Here is an 18,650-nt window from a genome sequence, read left to right on the forward strand (position 1 = left end):
GAGAGAATTAACAGTGGGTCCACAAATACAACCATGACTCACATCCTCAAGGTTAATATTTGTGGAAGAGAAACCTCGAGCTTCCTGACTTGATAATAATTAACAGGCAACCCATGCACCAGGGGCCCTGATCCAGCAAGGTGTCCAGGCTGCATTTCAGGGAGCACCAAGGAGGAGGGGAGGGTAAGCTGGTATGTTCATAGCAGTGATCCTGAGTGGGGTACATACAGCCTGGTAGGGTCCTGGACTCAGAATGTTAAACCCAGTTCTGAATTTGGTATTTATCATCCCATGCACACCCTCAAGTTTTTACTACATATGTATATATTCCTACCCAATATAAGACATAAGGCTTGGTTTGGTATATTTCCAAACTTAATATAAAGGCTTCATAGTCTATGAAATTTTCTGCATTTTTATTCACATAGCATTATGGTTTACCTGTGTTGGTATGGTTCCTCTACTTCATTGCTTTTCACCAATGAGCAGCCTTGGAATGTATACGACAGTTTATGTCTCCATTTTCCTGACTATTGACATTTGGGTTGTTAACAGTTTTCTGGTTGAAACAACGCTGCATTTGTGAACAGGAATTCATGAGCATGGGATTAGGAGTTTCTCTAAGGCAAACTCAGGAAGGCACTTTGGGAATTGCTGGGCTGTCAGGTATTAGCAGCTTCAGTTCACTAGACATGCCCCAGTTGCTCCTGAGTTGCTGCACCAATTACTTTCAGCAACCATGAGAGTGTCCCAGCTGATTCTTACCGCCTTGGTATCTCGGGAATTAAACTGCCAGCCTGTTGAGTATGAACCAATACACTGTTGCTGATTCAGTTTGCATTTCCTGATTGCTAATAATGGGTGAGCAGCTTTTTATTCATTGTTTTTTGTTTGTCTGCCAATTCAGTTTCCTCTTCTGTAAATCCCCAGTTCATAGCCTTTGCCCATTTTCTTTTCTTTATTGATATGTAGGAATTCTTTATGTACTCTGACTACAAATACTTTGGGGATCATATGCTTATGAACACCTTCTCCTAGTTGGTAGCTTTTGTCTCTCTCTTTTAACTAATTTTAGAGAGAGGGGAAGGGAGAGGGAGAGAGAGAGAAACCCCGACCAGGCGAGTGAACCACAACCTGACTGGAATGGGACCCGAAACCCTTCGTTGCATGGATGACGCTCCAAGCAACCACACCAGCTGGGACACTAGTTGGTAGCTTTTAGCTTCACCTTTTTATGGTGTTTTTTTAACATATAGTGTTAATTTTAGCAATTTTAAATCTTCATGCGAAATCTATGTGGCTTATCCTTATTTATCCTGAAGTTATAAAAGTATTCTTTATTTTCTTCTAAAATGTTTAAAGTTTGCTTTTTGCAGTAGGTTTGTGTACACCTGGAATACTTTTTTTTGTGTGGAGTGAGGCAGAGATCCATTCGCGCCCCCCCTCCCCCATAGATAATTGTCCCACCACCAGTTATTAGCACGTTGCTTCTCTACTAATTTTTGAGGGGGAAAAACACAATAGTTGTTTCAAAAAAAATAAATCTACTTAAATAAAATATTAGCAATTGAAACCAACCATGTGTTAATAGCAACAATTACATTATGAGCTAGTTGTATTTAACCCAAGAATTCAAGGATAGCGTTTCTAATGAGAAACTCTACATATGTAATTGTGCTCACAGAGAAAACATGATCATCTCAATAGATGCAGAAAAAGCATGCAACTAGCAAGTGCTAATATTTTATTTATTGCATTTTCCTTAAAAATTGTGTTTAGATTTTTTTTTTTTTAATTCAGGGCAGCAAAAATGAAACAAAAACGAAGCATGAGCAGTAGAGGTAATGCAATATTCATTCTGGTGTGTCTATCACAGTATTTGCTCAGATGACTTCCTAAGGTCACTTTCAGGTCTAAGTTTCTATGACCACAAATAGCATCCTTGGCAAGTCTGATTTCGGTTTGGTGTTATCCAACTCATGGATTCCATGCAGGGCCTGCGAAGTCCTGAGACATAAAAGATTAATCCAGCCCATTGGACCCTGTGGTTCCTCACTTGGGAGTGCGTCGGGGCCGTAGGCCGGATTGGCCTCTCCCGCAATGAATCCCCCGGCGGCAGCCTGTTCTCCGCATTCGAAGTCGCTTGCTCCGCCAGAACGGACAGATGGGAGCGCTCCAGAGGCTGGTGAGTCTGCCTTTCGGTCTCCCCTAATCTCCTCTTAGGTAAAAGGTGCGGACAACCTGAACTGGGTGAGGGTGGGGATGTCTGTTTAGAATCAGGGGCTCGGCCCCCGGAGAGTGCCGGGGGACAGGGGCCTCCCGGGTCCTGGTGGCGAACGGAGACGCCAGAGCCGGGTAAAAGGAAGCCTGGCAGAAGGACCGGGAGGGGCGATGGCGAAGGTTCCAGCCGGAGCGAGGCAGGTTACCGCAGAGATTCTCTGCGCAGGCGGCAGCGGGGCCGGGGATGAGGCGCCAGGGCGGGATTTCGGGTGTGCCCGGGGCGCGGTGTTCAGAGCCCTGGGCTGCGACCAGCGGGGACGGCTGCTGGGGCCTGGCCCGGGTACCTTGGACCAGAGCTCCCTTCCGATCTGCAGAGGTGGGGCAAGGAGCGAGTGGCTTTTCAGCCTCAGAGCTGCGGAAAGGGGGGGATGGAAACGAACTGGAGCCACCCTTACAGCCTCGGGCACAGGTGACCCGCTAGCGGGACATCCTCTCCGCCTTAATACTTTACGCCCCTGCGGGAGCGGCTCCACCGCGCGCTCTAGCACAGGACGAGCTCTGCTGGAGCCTTAAGCGCTGAAGACCATTTCAACACCCACTGCGCACGCGCCGCCGCCTCTCCGCTCGAAGGCGCCTCTGGCGTCCAATGGGAGTGATCGCACCGCCCCCGCCACGCGCGTGCGCGCCTCCGGCTCCGCCGCTGGCCGGCGCCCCCCTGGCGCAAAGCCCACCCCGCAGGCTCCTCTGCTCCCGGACGCCGGCGACATGGGTGCGTGCCCGGTGCCGCCCCGCGACCTGGAGAGGTCGGCATGCCAAAGCCCGCCCGGCCCCGGCGTTTCTGACGGAGAACTGCGGCCCGCCGTGCACTGCACAGGCGCAGCCTCTCTGGAAAGCCTCACGGAGACGCCAGACGTACAAAAAATACCGTGCGCTTGTGTGTACAGTAGAGTTAGGTGTGTGGGCCCAGAGGAGCGTGCAGGTGGCCGTCGGCAGGTAGGGCCCGGGCCGGCTGCGTGGGGTCGCAGGCTGCGGGGCCTCCGGCGTGAGCGTCCCTCGCGATACCTGCGCCGCCCTCCCGCTCTCGCCCGGCAGACACGCCCCGCGCCTGGCATCCTGGCCGCCTCAGCCGCTCGCACTGTGTCCTCTCCCCAACCCTCCTCTCCCCCAGGCTCCTGTTAAACTCTGCCCTGACGTCCTGCTTCACAGAGGGAATGGGGGCAGCCCTCCACCTCTCTGGGTGTCCCCCGAACCTGCACTGACTTCCCTGAGCTCTCTGCGTGGGGCCTTCCCTTATCTCCTTTAAGTCTGTGTAGATGTCACCTTCTCCGGGCATACCCCGGGCCACCCTCTCCAAACACTCCCTGCTCACCCTTCCCTGCTTTCTGTCTCAGTTGCAGCAGCTGGCATAATGTACACTGGTCTTGTTCATTGTGTAATTGCCTGTCTCCCCCCACTGGAAGGAAAGCTCCACGACGTCCCGGATTTTGTCTCTCTTGCTCACTGCCATATCCCAGCATCTAGAGCAGTAAGTTTATGGTCCACAGTAGGGAGGCAAGAAATATTTGTTCACTGAATTAATAATCACCATCATAGCTAATGTCTGAATGCTTTTCATGACCAGTCATGGTTCTAGGCAATCTCCACGAACTATCTCAATGAATTAAACAATTTCCTGCTGTCTTGGAGACCTCCCAGCATCTCTGCCACATGGGCTCACTTGCCATCATCAGGCATTGTGTCTCTTGCTGCTGCCTGCAGATTTGCTGTCTTAGTTTCACTCTCACCTCCACACAGCCCACATGGAGCTTTGATGTGACTACAGTGAGACTAAACCCCTGGGTTCTCACTTGGCTTCCTCCTATGGCTTCCAGCTTCGGAGGAAGTTATATAGGCCTTATAGGAACTGTGGGCATTCAGGGTACCTGTTATGGACCTGTCTCCAGACCTGTGGCAAGATCTCTGGCAGAATCCTGCCCTCTGGAGCCCCCAGTATCTCACCAAATGGTGGACGCATGTCTGTCTTTTCCCTGGCTGCATGGGGACAGGCACTTGGTATTTGACTGATGAATGAATAAGTAGTCCCCAGGTTCTGGAAATTCTTCAGAAAATCTTTAGCCACGTATGCTTCTGCCATGAAACTTGTATTTGTTTTAAAAAAATAATAAACTTGACTTGCAGCTCTTTAAATTTGTAGGCCAATTTGCCACAACAAGAAAGGCAGTATGATTTACTGAGAAAAGATCAATGACTTGATTTTTAAATAGCCAGCTACTTTGTGAATGCCTAGGAAAAAAGCTGAGGGAAGTAGTTCACTGTTGTACCTTTTGAAGAGTGGAGAACTTTCAGCATATACTGAATTTTCTGAAGAGAAGAGTGGGGTTCTGCTGTATGTCAGCCATGTGACCTAGGTAACTCCTCTCCTCTGTGCCTCAGTTTCCTCACTGCCTGGTTTAAAGAAATTGCAGTGCTATAATTGGTAGGTTCTGGTCCTGGGGGGGAGGGGGAGGCTGTTATTAATCACTTGGTACCCTCCCTTCTCTCCTTAGATTCAAGGCAAGGTCCTGTTCCTGACCATCTGTGCGGCTGGCATTGGTGGGACTTTTCAATTTGGCTATAACCTCTCCATCATCAATGCCCCAACCTTGGTATGTACCGTCTGTGCCTACTATCACCAGCTGAGTGGGTGCTGGGTGAGGGCTGACAGCTGCCCCCGTGGGGGTTCGGGCCAGCATCCACTTGGCGGAGCTTTCTCCCACACACGCACCTCCACTGAGATGTCCCACAGGTACTACAGGTTCAAATCCAGCCCTGCGTCAAGCTGAACTCCTCCTGAGTCCCTGATGTCTGTGGATGACTCCATTGTCCACCCAGTGCCTGGGGGTCAGCCTTTACTCTGCCCTCCCTCTCTCAGACACTAAGTACTTCTTAACTATGTACCTCTGTTTTCTCCCCGTGTCTCTGCCATCACCCCGGTTCAGGCACCGTCTCTCTTGTCTGGATTGCTGGTCCAGCCTCCTCACTGGCCTCCCTACCTTCAGCTTCTCCCCTTCTGCAACCTTTCAAGTTTGATCAAGAAACATTCTGTGTCTCCCTAGTGCCTAGACTCACCCACCTGAAATCCAACGCTTCCTGGGATCAGAGCCTGTTCATCTGCCCCCCGCCTTCATTCCCCAGCCCTACTACCCAAGCAGGTTATGCAGTTCCCCAAATGCGCTGAGGAGCCCTCTCCACCCCACGTGCAGAACCCTTCAAGAACCACCCAAATTCCACCACCTTCCTGAAGGCTTCCTTTAACAGCCCCCAAGCTGGAAGTCACCCCTCCCTCCCCCACCCTTGCGGTAGGCTGTCACTGTCACTTGGGTTGCGTGTTGGTTGTTTGGGGCCTATCTCTTCCTCCTGCTGGCTTGTGCTCAGTGTGGAGTCATCTGTGAATTCCCAGCAGCTGATGCTGGCCTTGCCCCTGTCGATGTTCATTGAGGTTCAGGAACAAACACCCCTCCTACTTCCCTCTGATATCCTCTCCTTCCTCCCCTGATGCCCTGCTGGTGCTCACCAATGGCCAGTTCCAACAGAAAGCTGGTCAGCAAGGGAGCCCACTAATGGGGGCCATGAAGGTGGCTTCCACAGCCAAAAGCAGGGGGATGGGGTGATAGTGGGCTCAGGGCGGCAAATGGAGGCTGTCCTGGAGCACTAGGCTCCAGGAGACACTGTGTGTGAAAGAGAATCTGTGCTCAGGTGAGTTTGTTCTGCCCACAGCAAGGAAGTATTGCTCAGGAGACCTGGGGCCTCTGCAGAGGCAGAGCCCTGATGGGGAGAAGGCCTATCGCCTGTAGTCCCCTCCCTGGGAGGCTGACTGGCATCTCTGTTCACAGCACATACAGGAATTCACCAATCAGACGTGGCAGGCGCGTACTGGCCAGCCACTGCCTGACCACCTGGTTCTGCTTGTGTGGTCCCTCATCGTGTCTCTGTACCCCCTGGGGGGCCTCTTTGGAGCGCTGCTTGCAGGGCCCCTGGCCGTCACGCTGGGAAGGTGAGTGCTTCCTGTGTACCTCCAATGCCCTTTAACAAGGCTCACCCTAGTGTGCAGGATGAGGAATGTGGGAGAAGGCAGGTGCCTGGCAGGCCCCAGCCTCCTACTCTGCCTGTAATTTCACTGTGAGAGTCACAGTTCCACGAGGATTTGGTAGAGGGAGGAGTCCGTGCTGTGCAAGAGGGAGGGCTCTAGTTTTAGTTCCACGTCTGCCAACAAATACTGTTTGACTGTAAACAAGTGTTTTCTCCCTGGGCCTCATTTCCCCCTTTGTATCCAACTGATGCAGTTTTTGTGTGGCAAACAGGGAAGACAGACTCTGACTGAATTAATTGAAAATTATGATAACTGGAAGGATACTGGAGCAGCTCACAGAATGAAATCAAATGCTCAAAAGCCAGGCCTTGAGAAGGGCAGGATCCGTGGTGGTGCTGAGGATCTCAACAGCCAGACCTTTGTACTTGCCCCCTGGGGGAGGATGGCTTCACATCAACTCCAGGCACATCTGTCACCAATGTCTTTATTCAAGATTCAAAATCCAGGAAGATGGATTGTTATTGGCCCACCATGTGTCACATGCCTACACCTGTGAATGAAGGGAGAGAAGCAATGGCAGTCAGAAAAAACAAATGACTATCACAGTCCACCCCTTTGCTGGCCACCCAGTGTGCGTGGACATCTTTCACCCATATAGCCAGCTCCATACGTGCCCCCTCCTAACAGTCATCCCATCATATACACCAGCAAGGAAGAAAGGTAATAATAGCTGTTGCCCGAATATCTAATGATACCTGGCAGAAGCATGAAGGGGAGGAATTGGAGATTCAAATTCAGTACATATGGCTATTCCAGTAATAACCAGTTGCTTTCCCATCCCCATGGCGGGGGTCCAGTGGAGTTCATCTTCCATCCAGTAGCTCACTGGAGCCCTAGCATGTGTTGCCATTTCTGGGGGTCAGGGTTGGCTGTGTAGGGTAGCAAGGCGTTTTAGTCAGCTTGGTGACAAAAAGCCCCTGGCCTTAATTCCGTGTGCATTTTGTATCCTTGTGACCCTACCTGCTACGTTACGAGCCGATGGAGCAAGCACTGAGGAAGGCAGCTGCCACCACAGAGGGGGCCATCCTGGCCACCTGATTATAAAGTGCCTCTTATACAGTGGCAGGGGCCTCTGGTGAGCAGAACATGGACATGTTTATATGGTCAGGTTCTGGGCCAATTCTGTGAGATCATATGTTTACACTTCCCTATACCTGGAAACCAGTCTTCAAATTCTGTTCCACCTAAGACTTTGACTATCCAACCAAACCCTTTAGAAAAGGGACAATATTCCATGCTCAAGATTCTGTCTATAGGAAGGGTCTAATTCTTCCAATATTCTTTAGGGCCACTTTTGAGTGGACCTTAAATCCATAGCTCTACCTTTCTGGCAGAACCCATGTATCCATGCAACCATCTGCAAACCAGGGTCAAGCTTTGTTTTGTTTTGTTTTGTTTTAAACTAAAGACCAGAGGCCCTGGATGTGCCTGAGAGAAGGGTAGCAGTGTGGTTGATGTGAGTTACCTGCTCGCGGGACTCTTTGGGACCCACCCGGGGCAAGTTTGGTATCTACCATCTCTGTTTCATGATGGAGTGCTATAGGAGCACTCAACCTTAGCATAGGAATATCCTATGGCACCCAGTTCATGATTGGCATGTGGTCACCAGGTGTCCCAGTCTAGTGTTTTTTCCCCCTAGGGCCAAGTGACAAGCCAGGAGATATTTCTGATTAAGAGGAGAGTAATTTCTGGACTAGAGTAGCTTTACTCCCAAACCCTAGATCTTGCTTGTGACTCTCTTAGGCAACTGCCACAGAGACTTTGAGCACCACAGAATCTCCCAAGTCTAAAGAGTCAAGGGGCAAAATTTGCATCCAGCTTGGACCCACTAGAGAATACTCCCCTTGCTTAGCTCCACTCAAAGCAGCCAGGTTTTCAAATCACTTGGGAAATGTGTCCAATCATGACACCCAATGTGGTATGTGCAGCCTCCAAAATGAAAAGAAGTCCTCTGAGATGTGCCATCCTTTGTAGAGGAAGGGCAGCCGTTTATCATTCACTTTGGACGTATCTTAGTCCATCAGATGTCAGGAACTTTATTGATGTGGCAGCTCCCTCCTTTTTAAGCTTCCTCTCTTCGTCATGCTTTTACCTTACCAAGACATCTAGGGTGCTTTCTGCTTCTCCTCCTCCAGGCCCTTTCAGTAGAAAATCATCAGAGCAATGGGCCAACAGGATGCCCTGTGGAATAGGTTGTGGCCCAGAGCTGCTACCTCTCCTAGGCAGGTCAGTAACAGTTTAATACTGTCCCTGCCAGGTGAAAGCTTAATGTCTCTACTGACATGCAGCAAAATATGCTCACCAGATAAATAGCCACAACTGAAGTATTTTAGTGATTTATACCAGTGAGGAAGCCAAATATAGTGTATTAGTTACAATTGGCATTATCGCTGGATCCAGTTTGTTATAATCTACTGTCATTCTTTGTTCTCTAGACTCAGGAGACCTAACTTCATCTTGTATTCTGTCTCTGATGTGCTGTTGACTTTAGGCAGAGCACTGGCTTCCTCGAGCTCCAGTTTCCCTATCAGTACAGTGAGCCTTGTGATCTGCTGTGAGCTCTGACAAGTGGGTGACAGCACTCCTGAACTCAGTATCAGGAGCCCTGAGCCGATGCTTCACAACAGTGGAGCAGCTCACGTTCCCAGTCCCCACTTCCTCGTTTGCAGTCTGTCCCGTCAAACTAAGCATGGACCATCCAGCCGTCCAGAAGGTTCTGAATTAGATGTCAGTCGCTTCTCTTTACAAAGGATTTTGAGGAGAGTGGTGCTTAATTTGAGGGATAAAGCCATAAATACAAATTCTGTCATTTCAAGTTGTGTACAGGCAGAAAGGAGAGTTTGGGGTATGTTGGGGGAGGGCGCCCCTCTAGGCATATGACGTTTGACCCCAGGTGCAATGGCTAGGGGTCATTTCCACCCGTGTAGCTTAGGCTCCTTGACATAGTTCACACACACAGAGGTCTGATTAGGGCTGGCTGGAGTTGCAAAGAGGGGTCCCCAGGAATAGTCCTGCTGGACTGACCTGAGCCTCTCTTGCCTGTGTTCTACTTCCCCCAAGGAAGAAGTCCCTCCTGGTGAGCAACGTCTTTGTGGTGGCCGCAGCGATCCTGTTTGGCTTCAGCCACAGAGCGCGCTCCTTTGAGATGATCATGCTGGGACGGTTGCTTGTGGGAGTCAGTGCAGGTATGGGGGAGGGCATCTAGTCCTGCCTGCCTCTCCGTTCCTGCTCATTCATTTATTCCCTTGTTGCTATCATTCATTCATTTATTCTCTTTAGTCATTGATCTACTTTTCATTCATGCCCATCTTAATTTTGCAAAATGATTAAATATGGTTTATCTTAAAAGGCTCATATAGTTAGACGTTGAAAGTGGATATAGGAAAACGAAAAAGTTATACAGGAATGTGAGGACAAACATCCCCAAACCTGCACCAACGGAGGCCTGTGTTTGAGTAACACTCTAAGCCATGAGCTTCCTGGCAGCCAAGGTGATCTTCCAGACAGAGGCAGAATAGCCTCTTAGGGACTCCTCATTTTTGGGGGCTTGTCATGTGAGGGAGAAGAATTTTGAGCACATCCATCTGGGCTTTTAGAGGCTCCCATCAACAAATCCCCTCTCGACTCCCTACTGTTTAGACAGCCAGATGTCAGTGTCTATATTAGTGATCTAGTCCTGTGAAACAAAGAACTTAAAAACTTAATGACTTAAAACAGCCAACATTTATTATCTGAACGGTTTCTGTGGATCAGAACCTGGGAGTGCTTTAGCTGGGTGGTTCTGGCTTGGGCTCTGTCGTGAGGCTGAGATCAAGCTGTCAGGCAGCGCTGCCATCTCAGAGGGTTTGACGAGGCTGGAGGATCTGCTTCTAAGATGACTGTTAGCAGGAGGCTGCAGTCCTCAGCCTGTGGGTCTCACACCATGGTGGCTGGTTCCCTCCAGAGTAAGTGACCGAAGTGCTCAAATACTTGGCCTCCTAGCTTTTGCCAGCTGTCACCATCTGGGGGCGGCAGTGGGAGTGCTGTCCAGTTCTGTTTTCCCACTGGTTGCGTGGGTGCCAGGTGTCTCTGGGGAAGCTGGATGTGAGAACCTACTGCAGTAGTGGTCAATGAAAGTGTTGATGTGAGAGCTGGGATAGCTGGTGGGCTTCCAGATGCCACCTTCTCTTCTCCTCCCACTGCCCACTCAGCTCCCTCAGAGCCCTTTACATTCATCCCAGTGACAGGGTCTAGAAAGATTTGATGACCATGGTGGGACTGGGGTGAGGGAACAGGATGGGAGCTGATCTGAAAAAGACTTCTCTCTCAGAAGTCCTGTGGGTGGGGAGGGACCCCTCCAGGCGCATGGGGTGAGGGAGCAGCTCTCAGTGCCAGGACCCAGTAGATGAGGTGCCAAGGAGGTGGGGGAGGCAGCCCTGGGAGTTGCAGGGGTGTCCAGCCTGATGACTGTCTCTGCTGTGCACATGTCCAGGTGTGAGCATGAACATCCAGCCCATGTACCTAGGGGAGAGTGCACCCAAGGAGTTCCGAGGAGCCGTGGCCATGACCTCAGCCATCTTCACTGCCCTGGGGATTGTGATGGGTCAAGTGGTCGGAATTAGGTAAGTGCCCCCCTCCATGTGCAGAGTGGTTTGAGGGGTGCCAGGAAAACCCTTCTTTGCTTAAATTTTCCCCTACCTATTAAGTAGATTAAGGCATTGCCTGTATGTATTAAGGTATTGAAACCTGTCCACTTCCATCTGGTCAGTACACAAAATGGGTATCGGCCAGCCACATTTCAGTGTGAATCACACTTTTCCATTCTCTCTAGGTCAGGAAGCAAAAAGCAGGTCTTGACAGAGAAGAGGGTGAAATTTTGGGCTTTTAAAGGGGAACAAGTCTTGGTCATCCTAGAAAAGAAGAGGCAGCAAAGCCTAGAGTCCTGGAAAGAGGAGTTGTTAGGGATAGGGTGGGGCCATGGCTCTGCCCTCTCTTGGGTCCTTACCTGGGTGGGAGGGATCTTGGTGTCTAGACCCAGAGCTGGTTAGGACGAAGCACAAATCAGTGCAGACCCTCTATTCTCAAAAGGGCAGGCAGGCAGGTAGGGGACGGGGAGCAGGAGGATAGGGGAAAGGCAGGCAGGTAGGGGGCAGGGCTCTGGCAAGGAGGTGTCTGACCTGGCCTCTCCTCTACCTCTCCAGGGAGCTCCTGGGTGGCCCGCAGGCCTGGCCCCTGCTGCTGGCCAGCTGCCTGGTGCCCGGGGTGCTCCAGCTGGCCTCCCTGCCCCTGCTCCCTGAGAGCCCGCGCTACCTCCTCATTGACCGTGGGGACACTGAGGCCTGCCTGGCAGGTGAGTCCCTGACCTCAGGTTCCCAGACCACTCTTGACCAATGGGCGCACATCTGCTCAGAGCACGTGGGTCCCCTTTTCTCAGGTTTCATTTCTCAGGGAAAAGTTGTTCCTCAATTCGTGCCATCTGTCAATCCCTTCAAAACTCTTTATCAAAGGGCTGTCCTGAGTTCCAGGGCAGCAAGATGGAGCAGACCTAGCCCCCTGCCACCCAGGAACCCCAGGGTGGTGCAGAGAAAGAGCCCCCCCACACAAGCAAGATGAAACCATGTAAGACTTCACTGGCTCAATGCCAACAGGATGCTGATGGTCTTATCCATTAGCTATGGCCACAGTAATGATGCCCAAGGAACAATCCCCAAATCTCTGGCTTAAAACAATAGTAGTTTACCCCGGCCGGGTGGCTCAGTTGTTTGGAGCATCATCCTGTACACTGAAAAGGTTGCAGGTCTCATTCTGATCAGGGCACATACTTAGGTTGCAGGTTCAATCCCTGGTCAGGGTGAGTACGGGAGGCAACCAATCTCTCTCTCTCTCTCCCCCCCCCCCCACCTCCTTCTCCCCCTCTCTCCCCTTTCCTCTTTCTAAAAATTAATAAACATATCCTTGGGTAAGGATTGAAAAAAACAATCATTTACTGCACCTTTTAATCATTTATTTGCCGGGCTGGCTGCACAATTCTGCTGATCTTAGCTGGGCTGGCTCTGGTGTCAGAGTCAACTGAGGATCCACGAGTCCAGGCTGGTCTGGGCTGGAGCAGTTCAGCTCTGCTGTACATGCCTCTCCTCTCTTGATACCAACCAACTAATCCATGAATGCTCTTGTTCTAGTGATGGCAAAGGCACAAGAAAGCAAATCCAGTTGATTAAGCACTTTCCAAACCTTTGGTCCCCTCATGCCCATTAATATCCCATGACCCGAGACTCACTTTTCTGGACCCAAAGTTAAAGAATGGAAAAATCAACGGCATATCCTCCCGCATGGCAAAAGGGCATAGATTTACAGAGGAGGAAGAACGGGCTCACTAATATATTCTCCTCCGTTTGCCCTCATGGCCACAGTTATTCATGCCCCTCCCCTGTGTAAAACATGCTTATTGCCATCAGTGACCCACCCCCCAAAGTCTTATCCAATCATGGCACCAGTCTTGAAGTGCAGGCTCTTAAGATCACATCAAGTCTATATGTGCCTTCTCTTGATACAGAGGCCTAGGAACTAAAAACACAACTTTTCTACTCCTCCTTTACTCAGTGGTGAAAGAGGGACAGTGTAACTAGAATTAACCCTCATTTCCCAGAAGGAGGCAAGAAAGCAGAATGCAGTCACCAATCCATAGCAATGCTGAAGTGCCCTTGGGAAAACACTGCTAGATTCCCCTGCCTTGGGGGTGGGGAATGTTCCTCTGCCCCCCCTGGGAGGAGGTCCCCAGGCCATGGTTTCCCCAGGTTCATGCTTCTGCCCTCCAAGATATCCTTCCTTTTCCCAAGCCTCCCTTGACACCTCCTAAAGAGAGTATTGGAAATGTACCTGTAGAAAGTTGAGGCACAGAAGTCTTTACATTTCAAACTGTCTTAGTCTCTTCTCATCCAGGTTGGCAGAATTTTTGTCAATATAATTTTCTCAAAAACAGTGTGAATTTTCTGTGTATTTGATTTATGTGCCAAAAAGCCACACCCACAGTTCTTTTTCAGATATGCTTCTCTCCTAAAACCTAATTACTGGAATTTTGGGCAAGTCAGGCTGCTGTAGACCAACACCCTTAAGCCCCCCGTAATGCCCTCTTTTTTCAGCCAGGAGGGTCAGTGAGTCACTACCTTACGCAGCACCCTGATTTGATCTTTACCCTGGGTCTGCGGCTCACTGGCTGGCTTTGGACTTAATCTTTGCTCTCAGGCTCTGACAATTTAGGACATTTTGCTAGCTGGAGAGGCTAGAAATAAGAAACAGGTTTGTTTTATTTTTTATTAAACTAACCTAGCAAGTTTGGAATAAGTTAAAGTTAAATTAATTAAGTTTTGTTCCCTCTGAAGGTCTTTTTTGTGCTCATGTCTTTTTTATAAAGCAAGCTTAGAATATTCAGTTAAAAGCGGCCAGTTGATGCTTTCAACACTTGGTGGTCTCTTCACCCAAGTCCAGAGTTTCACTAGCTCTGTTTTTTTTCTTCCATGCCACTGCACTGCACACTAGGGTTTCATTTGTCCTCACCATTCTGTCTGTTCTCGGGACCAGTACCATAGGTCATGGGTCCTAGTTATGGTGGCACCCACTCTTTATACTAATTTATTTATCAGTTTTCTATTTCTGCCCAACAATCGCTGCATCTCAGTGGCCAACAAAAGAAGCAAGTGCGCAGCTCAAGCCTCTGTGAGCTCTCTGGAGTTGGCTGATGTAAGGCTGGGTCTGGCCGGTGGCCCTGCTCCTTTTGGTCACTCATACAGGTCTACTGAACATTGGCTGATCTAGTACGGTACCAGCTGGGCCATCTCTACTCCTCCTAGGACCAGTGATGTAGCCTAGCAAATTTTTATGATGATGACAGAAGAGCAAATAGAAATGAGCAAGGTCCCTTAAGGCCTGGGCTTGAGCAGGGGGCATGCCCTCCCTACAGACTCATCCTATTGGTCAGAGCCAGTCCCATGGCCAAGCCCAGTGCCAAGGGATGTGTACGTGCCCATTTAGTGGAAGCAACTGCAAAATCACATAGCAAAGGGCACTGATACATGGGGAGAGTGAAGAATTAGGGACGATGGCAATGTACCACAATTGCCATATTCTGTCTGATGGATCCGTAGAATCCCGAGGTTCTAAAGCCCTTTCTGGTCCATGATGCTGTGAACTGACAGCCAGGAAGATCGCCCCACCTGACCATGAGGGCCCAGGGAGAGAGGGGAATTGGCGATGGGTAACTCACTGTGGGGAACCAAAGAGAGGCCAGGGAAAAAGAGCTCAGCAACCCCCTCTTCTGTCCCAGCACTGCAGCGGCTGCGGGGCACCAAGGACTTGGCATTGGAGCTGGCAGAGCTGGAGGAGGAGCACACTGCCTGCCAGGGCCTGCGAGCACGGCGCCCCTGGGAGCTGTTCCAGGATGGCACCCTGCGAAGGCAGGTGTTGAGCCTCGTAGTCCTGAGCAGTGCCATGGAGCTCTGCGGGAACGACTCGGTGAGGTTCCCACCCTATTTCCCCCCACCCTCCGGCCCCCTAGCCCTGGGGCTGCGTGCTGCAGGCCCCTGGGAGGCCTGGAGGTTGCAGGGAGCCAGTGCCCCCAGAGCCGGCCCTGTGCCCACCTCCCCCAGGTGTACGCCTATTCTTCTTCTGTGTTCCGGGAGGCAGGAGTCCCCCAGGAGAAGATCCAGTATGCCATCATCGGGACCGGGTGCTGCGAGCTGCTCACAGCATTTGTCAGTGTGAGTCTGGCTCTGGGCTGGCCCTTTCCCAACCCTGTGGAAGAGGGGGGACATGAGGTGCCAACACCCCGAGGACTTCAGTCCTCTTCTTTAAGCCATCTCCACTCCAGGTCACTCTGTTAAAATGGGGGAGTTAGCCAGCATTTATCAAGCACCTACTATTTGCTGGGCCACTATTTTGAGATGAGGAAACTCAATGAAGTTGGGTGACCTCTGGGAAATTAATTCCTTAATCTTCTGAAGCAATAAACTGGTCCCTCCCCCACCATCCGCTTCCTCATGAGGACCCTCCCCACTGCCCACCCCCAAACCAAGGGGACCATGGCCTGGGTACCTGAGCCAGTTACAGAGCACCCCTTTCCTTTGCAGTGTATTGTCATTGAGAGAGTGGGCCGGCGGGTGCTGCTGGTGGCAGGATACTGCCTGATGACCTGCTGGGGGATCATCTTCACAGTGGCCCTGTGCCTGCAGGTAGCTGGGTGAGGATGAGGGGTGAGTGGCTGGATGCTGGCTGATCTCCACCTCACCCCATCCTTCTGCTGCAGAGCTCCTTCCCCTGGATGCCCTACCTGGCCATGTCCTGCATCTATGCCTTCATCCTCAGCTTTGGCATTGGCCCTGGTGAGTGGGCTCAAGGGGCTCTGGGGTTTGGGACTTGCTGAAGGAACATGGACATTTGGGTGAAAGATGGGTGGATGTGAATGTAATATTGACTGCTCGCCCCACCCCCACCTGTATGCCATCATCGGGACTGGGGGCTGGAAGAACACCAAGGGGCCCCCACTCCCATATCTGGGGACTTTCCCTAGCTGGCAGTCTCCTGTGCCTCTCCTCCTTTCAGCTGGAGTGACAGGGATCCTGGCCACGGAGCTGTTTGACCAGATGGCCCGGCCTGCTGCCTACATGGTCTGCGGGGCGCTCATGTGGACCATGCTCTTCTTGGTTGGGCTGGGGTTCCCCTTCCTCATGGTAGGCCTGCCCCTCCCCTGGGGGGAGCTGCCTTAGGTTTTGTCCCTGTCAGCATGAAAACCCCAGTGGGAGGCCTCCATCCAAGGAGACTGAGACTAAAGGGGATGGGCTATCTAAGCAAAGAAGGACAAGTCCCTCTTTAATCTGTTATGGGGCCTTTGATCTTGGGGCAGAATGGGGCCCTACTGAGTCTCAGGGTCTCTTTTAACCTATAGGAGGGATTGTCCTACTTCCTCTATGTGCCTTTCCTCGTTGTCTGCGTCTGTGGGGCCATCTACAGTGGCTTCTTCCTCCCTGAAACCAAAGGCAAGACCTTCCTGGAGATCTCCGAAGAATTGCACAGACTCAACTTCCCCAAGCGGAGCCAGGGCCCCACGTGGAGGGGCCATAAGGTCATCCAGTCCACAGAGCTGTAGCCCCACATTTGTGGCTGGGGCCTAGATCCAGCTGCTGCTCTGCCCTTTGCTTCCTCTCATTTACGAGCTCCTGTATTCATTCATTTAATGAGTGTTCATTAAATGAGCACCTACTCTGTGCAGGCATAGTGCCAGGTGCCTAGCAACAGTGGTGAGTGAGAGAGATGGGATTCAGGACCTCTTAATGTTCCCCATCTAGAGGCAGTGAACGAACAGGAAACCAATAAAAACATAACTACAAACTCAGGGAAATGCAGTGAAAGAAACATACAGGTTGTGAAGGGTGTGCATACCCTGGGGGTGGGGGTGGGGCTGACCTAGTTTGAGAGGGTCATGGTCAGAAAAGAATTTTCTGAGGAATTGGTTTTTAAAAAATGAACTTTATTGGCCTTGGCCGGGTAGCTCAGTTGGTTAGAGTGTCGTTCCCATACACCAAGGTTGCGGGTTCAGTCCTTGGTCTGGGCAGATACAAGAATCAACCAATGAATGCATAAGTAAGTGGAACAACAAACTGATGTTTCTCCCTCTCTCTCCCTTCCTTCCTCTAAAAATCAATAAAAAGTAAAATTAAAATCAACTTTATTAACATATAATTTACATGCAATAAAATGTATCCATATTAAGTATACATTTGATGAGTTTTGACAGATTTATCTACCCATGAAACCACCAGACCACTACAATCAAAGTAGAACATTTACATCACCCCAAAATCTCCCTTTGCAAATAACCCACCTTACCCCCAGCCCAAGCAATCACTGACCTGTTTTCTGTCACTATAGGCCAGATTTGCCTTTAGAATTTGACATAAATCCATGCAGTATGTGTGCATTTGTGCCTGGCTTTGCTCCAAATAAAGTTTTTGAAATTCATGCAGGTTGTTGCATGTATTAGTATATATTCCTTTGTATTTCTGAGTAGTATTCCACTGTATGGATATAACATATTTTGTTTATCCATTTACCTATTGGTGGACATTTGGGCTGTTTCTGATTCTTGGCTATCATGAATAAAACTGTTGTGAACATTCCTGCACAGGTTGTTGTGTAGACATGTTTTCATTTCTTTTGGGTAAATAAATTGCTGAGTTTAACAGTGAAGGTCGCCCAGCTGGAGTGACTCGGTTGATCGTCATCTGTGTGCTGAAAGATTGCCGGTTCAATTCCTGGCAGGGGCACATACCTGGCGTTGGGTTCAATCCTGGGTCAGGGCATGTACAAAAGGCAACCGGTTGATGTTTCTCTGCCCCCCCTTCCTCTCTATAAGTATGTCCTCGGGTGAGGATTAAAAAGTAATAAATAATGAAGGTATGTTTAGCTGTAGAAAAAATTTTCCAAAGTGATTATACTGTATGACATTCCCACTAGCAATGTGTGAGAATTTCAGATGTTCCAAGTCCTCATCAGCACTTGATATTGTCAGTCTTTTTAATTTAGCCATTCTAGTGAGTGCATAATGGTGTCTCGTGGTTTAATTGAGGTATTTCCCTGATGACTCACAATGCTGAGCATCTTTTCATCTGCTCAGTATGGCCATTCATCTATTTTCTTTTGTGAAGAATTTGTTCAAATATTTTGTCCAGTATTTATTTTTATAAAATTTCATTAATTAGAGCAGTTTTAAGTTCACAGCAAAGTTAAAAGGTACAGAGATTTCCCATGTGCCTCCTGCATGGCCCCCCCCCCACACACACACAGCGCCTCCCTCATTATCAACATCTCCCACCAGAGTGGGACATTCGTTAAAATCAGTGAACCTACAGTTACACATCACTGTTACCCAAAGTCCATAATTCACATCAGGGTTCACTCTTGGAGTTGTACTGTCTATGGATTTTGGACAAATGTCTAATTATATGTATCCATCATTATTAGTATCATACAGAGTAGTTTCACTGCCCTAAAAATCCTCTGTATTCTGTCTGTGGTGGGGGTGTTGGAGGAAGGGTGCCAGCTTCAGAGCCTGGTTATCTCAAGACAGGGAGAGTCTGGGCCTAGGCCCCTAGGGAAATGGTACTTCCATTGTGAGAGATGAGGAGCTCCCTACCCCACTTGGCACTTTTTGGGTCTCCACTTGGGCACACATCCTGACGAAGAGCTGGTTAGGAAGAAGCATAGGACAATGGAAAGCCTCTGCCCTCAGGAACACAGGGAGGCAGGTGACAGGGCTCTTGCAAGGAGGCGT

At 50.0% G+C, this 18,650-nt stretch overlaps 1 protein-coding gene across 5 annotated transcripts; it reads left to right on the forward strand.

The window, feature by feature from the left end:
• Positions 1-1,953: 1,953 nt before the first annotated feature.
• SLC2A11 (solute carrier family 2 member 11) lies at positions 1,954-17,564 on the forward strand. 5 transcript variants are annotated; one of them, XM_081123485.1, is made up of 12 exons: positions 1,954-2,185; positions 4,767-4,865; positions 6,093-6,253; positions 9,410-9,534; positions 10,821-10,950; positions 11,530-11,678; positions 14,649-14,836; positions 14,971-15,081; positions 15,451-15,552; positions 15,627-15,702; positions 15,923-16,050; positions 16,266-17,564. In XM_081123485.1, the coding sequence occupies exons 1-12, from the start codon at positions 2,165-2,167 to the stop codon at positions 16,464-16,466; spliced, it is 1,491 nt and encodes a 496-aa protein (XP_080979611.1). In that variant the 5' UTR covers positions 1,954-2,164; the 3' UTR covers positions 16,467-17,564. The 5 variants fall into 5 exon arrangements, with proteins under 5 accessions (XP_080979611.1, XP_080979607.1, XP_080979608.1 ...); XM_081123481.1 differs by lacking the exon at positions 1,954-2,185 and adding an exon at positions 2,922-3,213 and having other exon boundaries at positions 16,266-17,502; XM_081123482.1 differs by lacking the exon at positions 1,954-2,185 and adding an exon at positions 2,922-3,213 and having other exon boundaries at positions 15,923-16,023; positions 16,266-17,494.
• Positions 17,565-18,650: the final 1,086 nt, after the last annotated feature.

The sequence above is a fragment of the Miniopterus schreibersii genome, assembly GCF_964146895.1.
Source record: "Miniopterus schreibersii genome assembly, chromosome: 20".
NCBI lineage: Eukaryota > Metazoa > Chordata > Mammalia > Chiroptera > Miniopteridae > Miniopterus > Miniopterus schreibersii.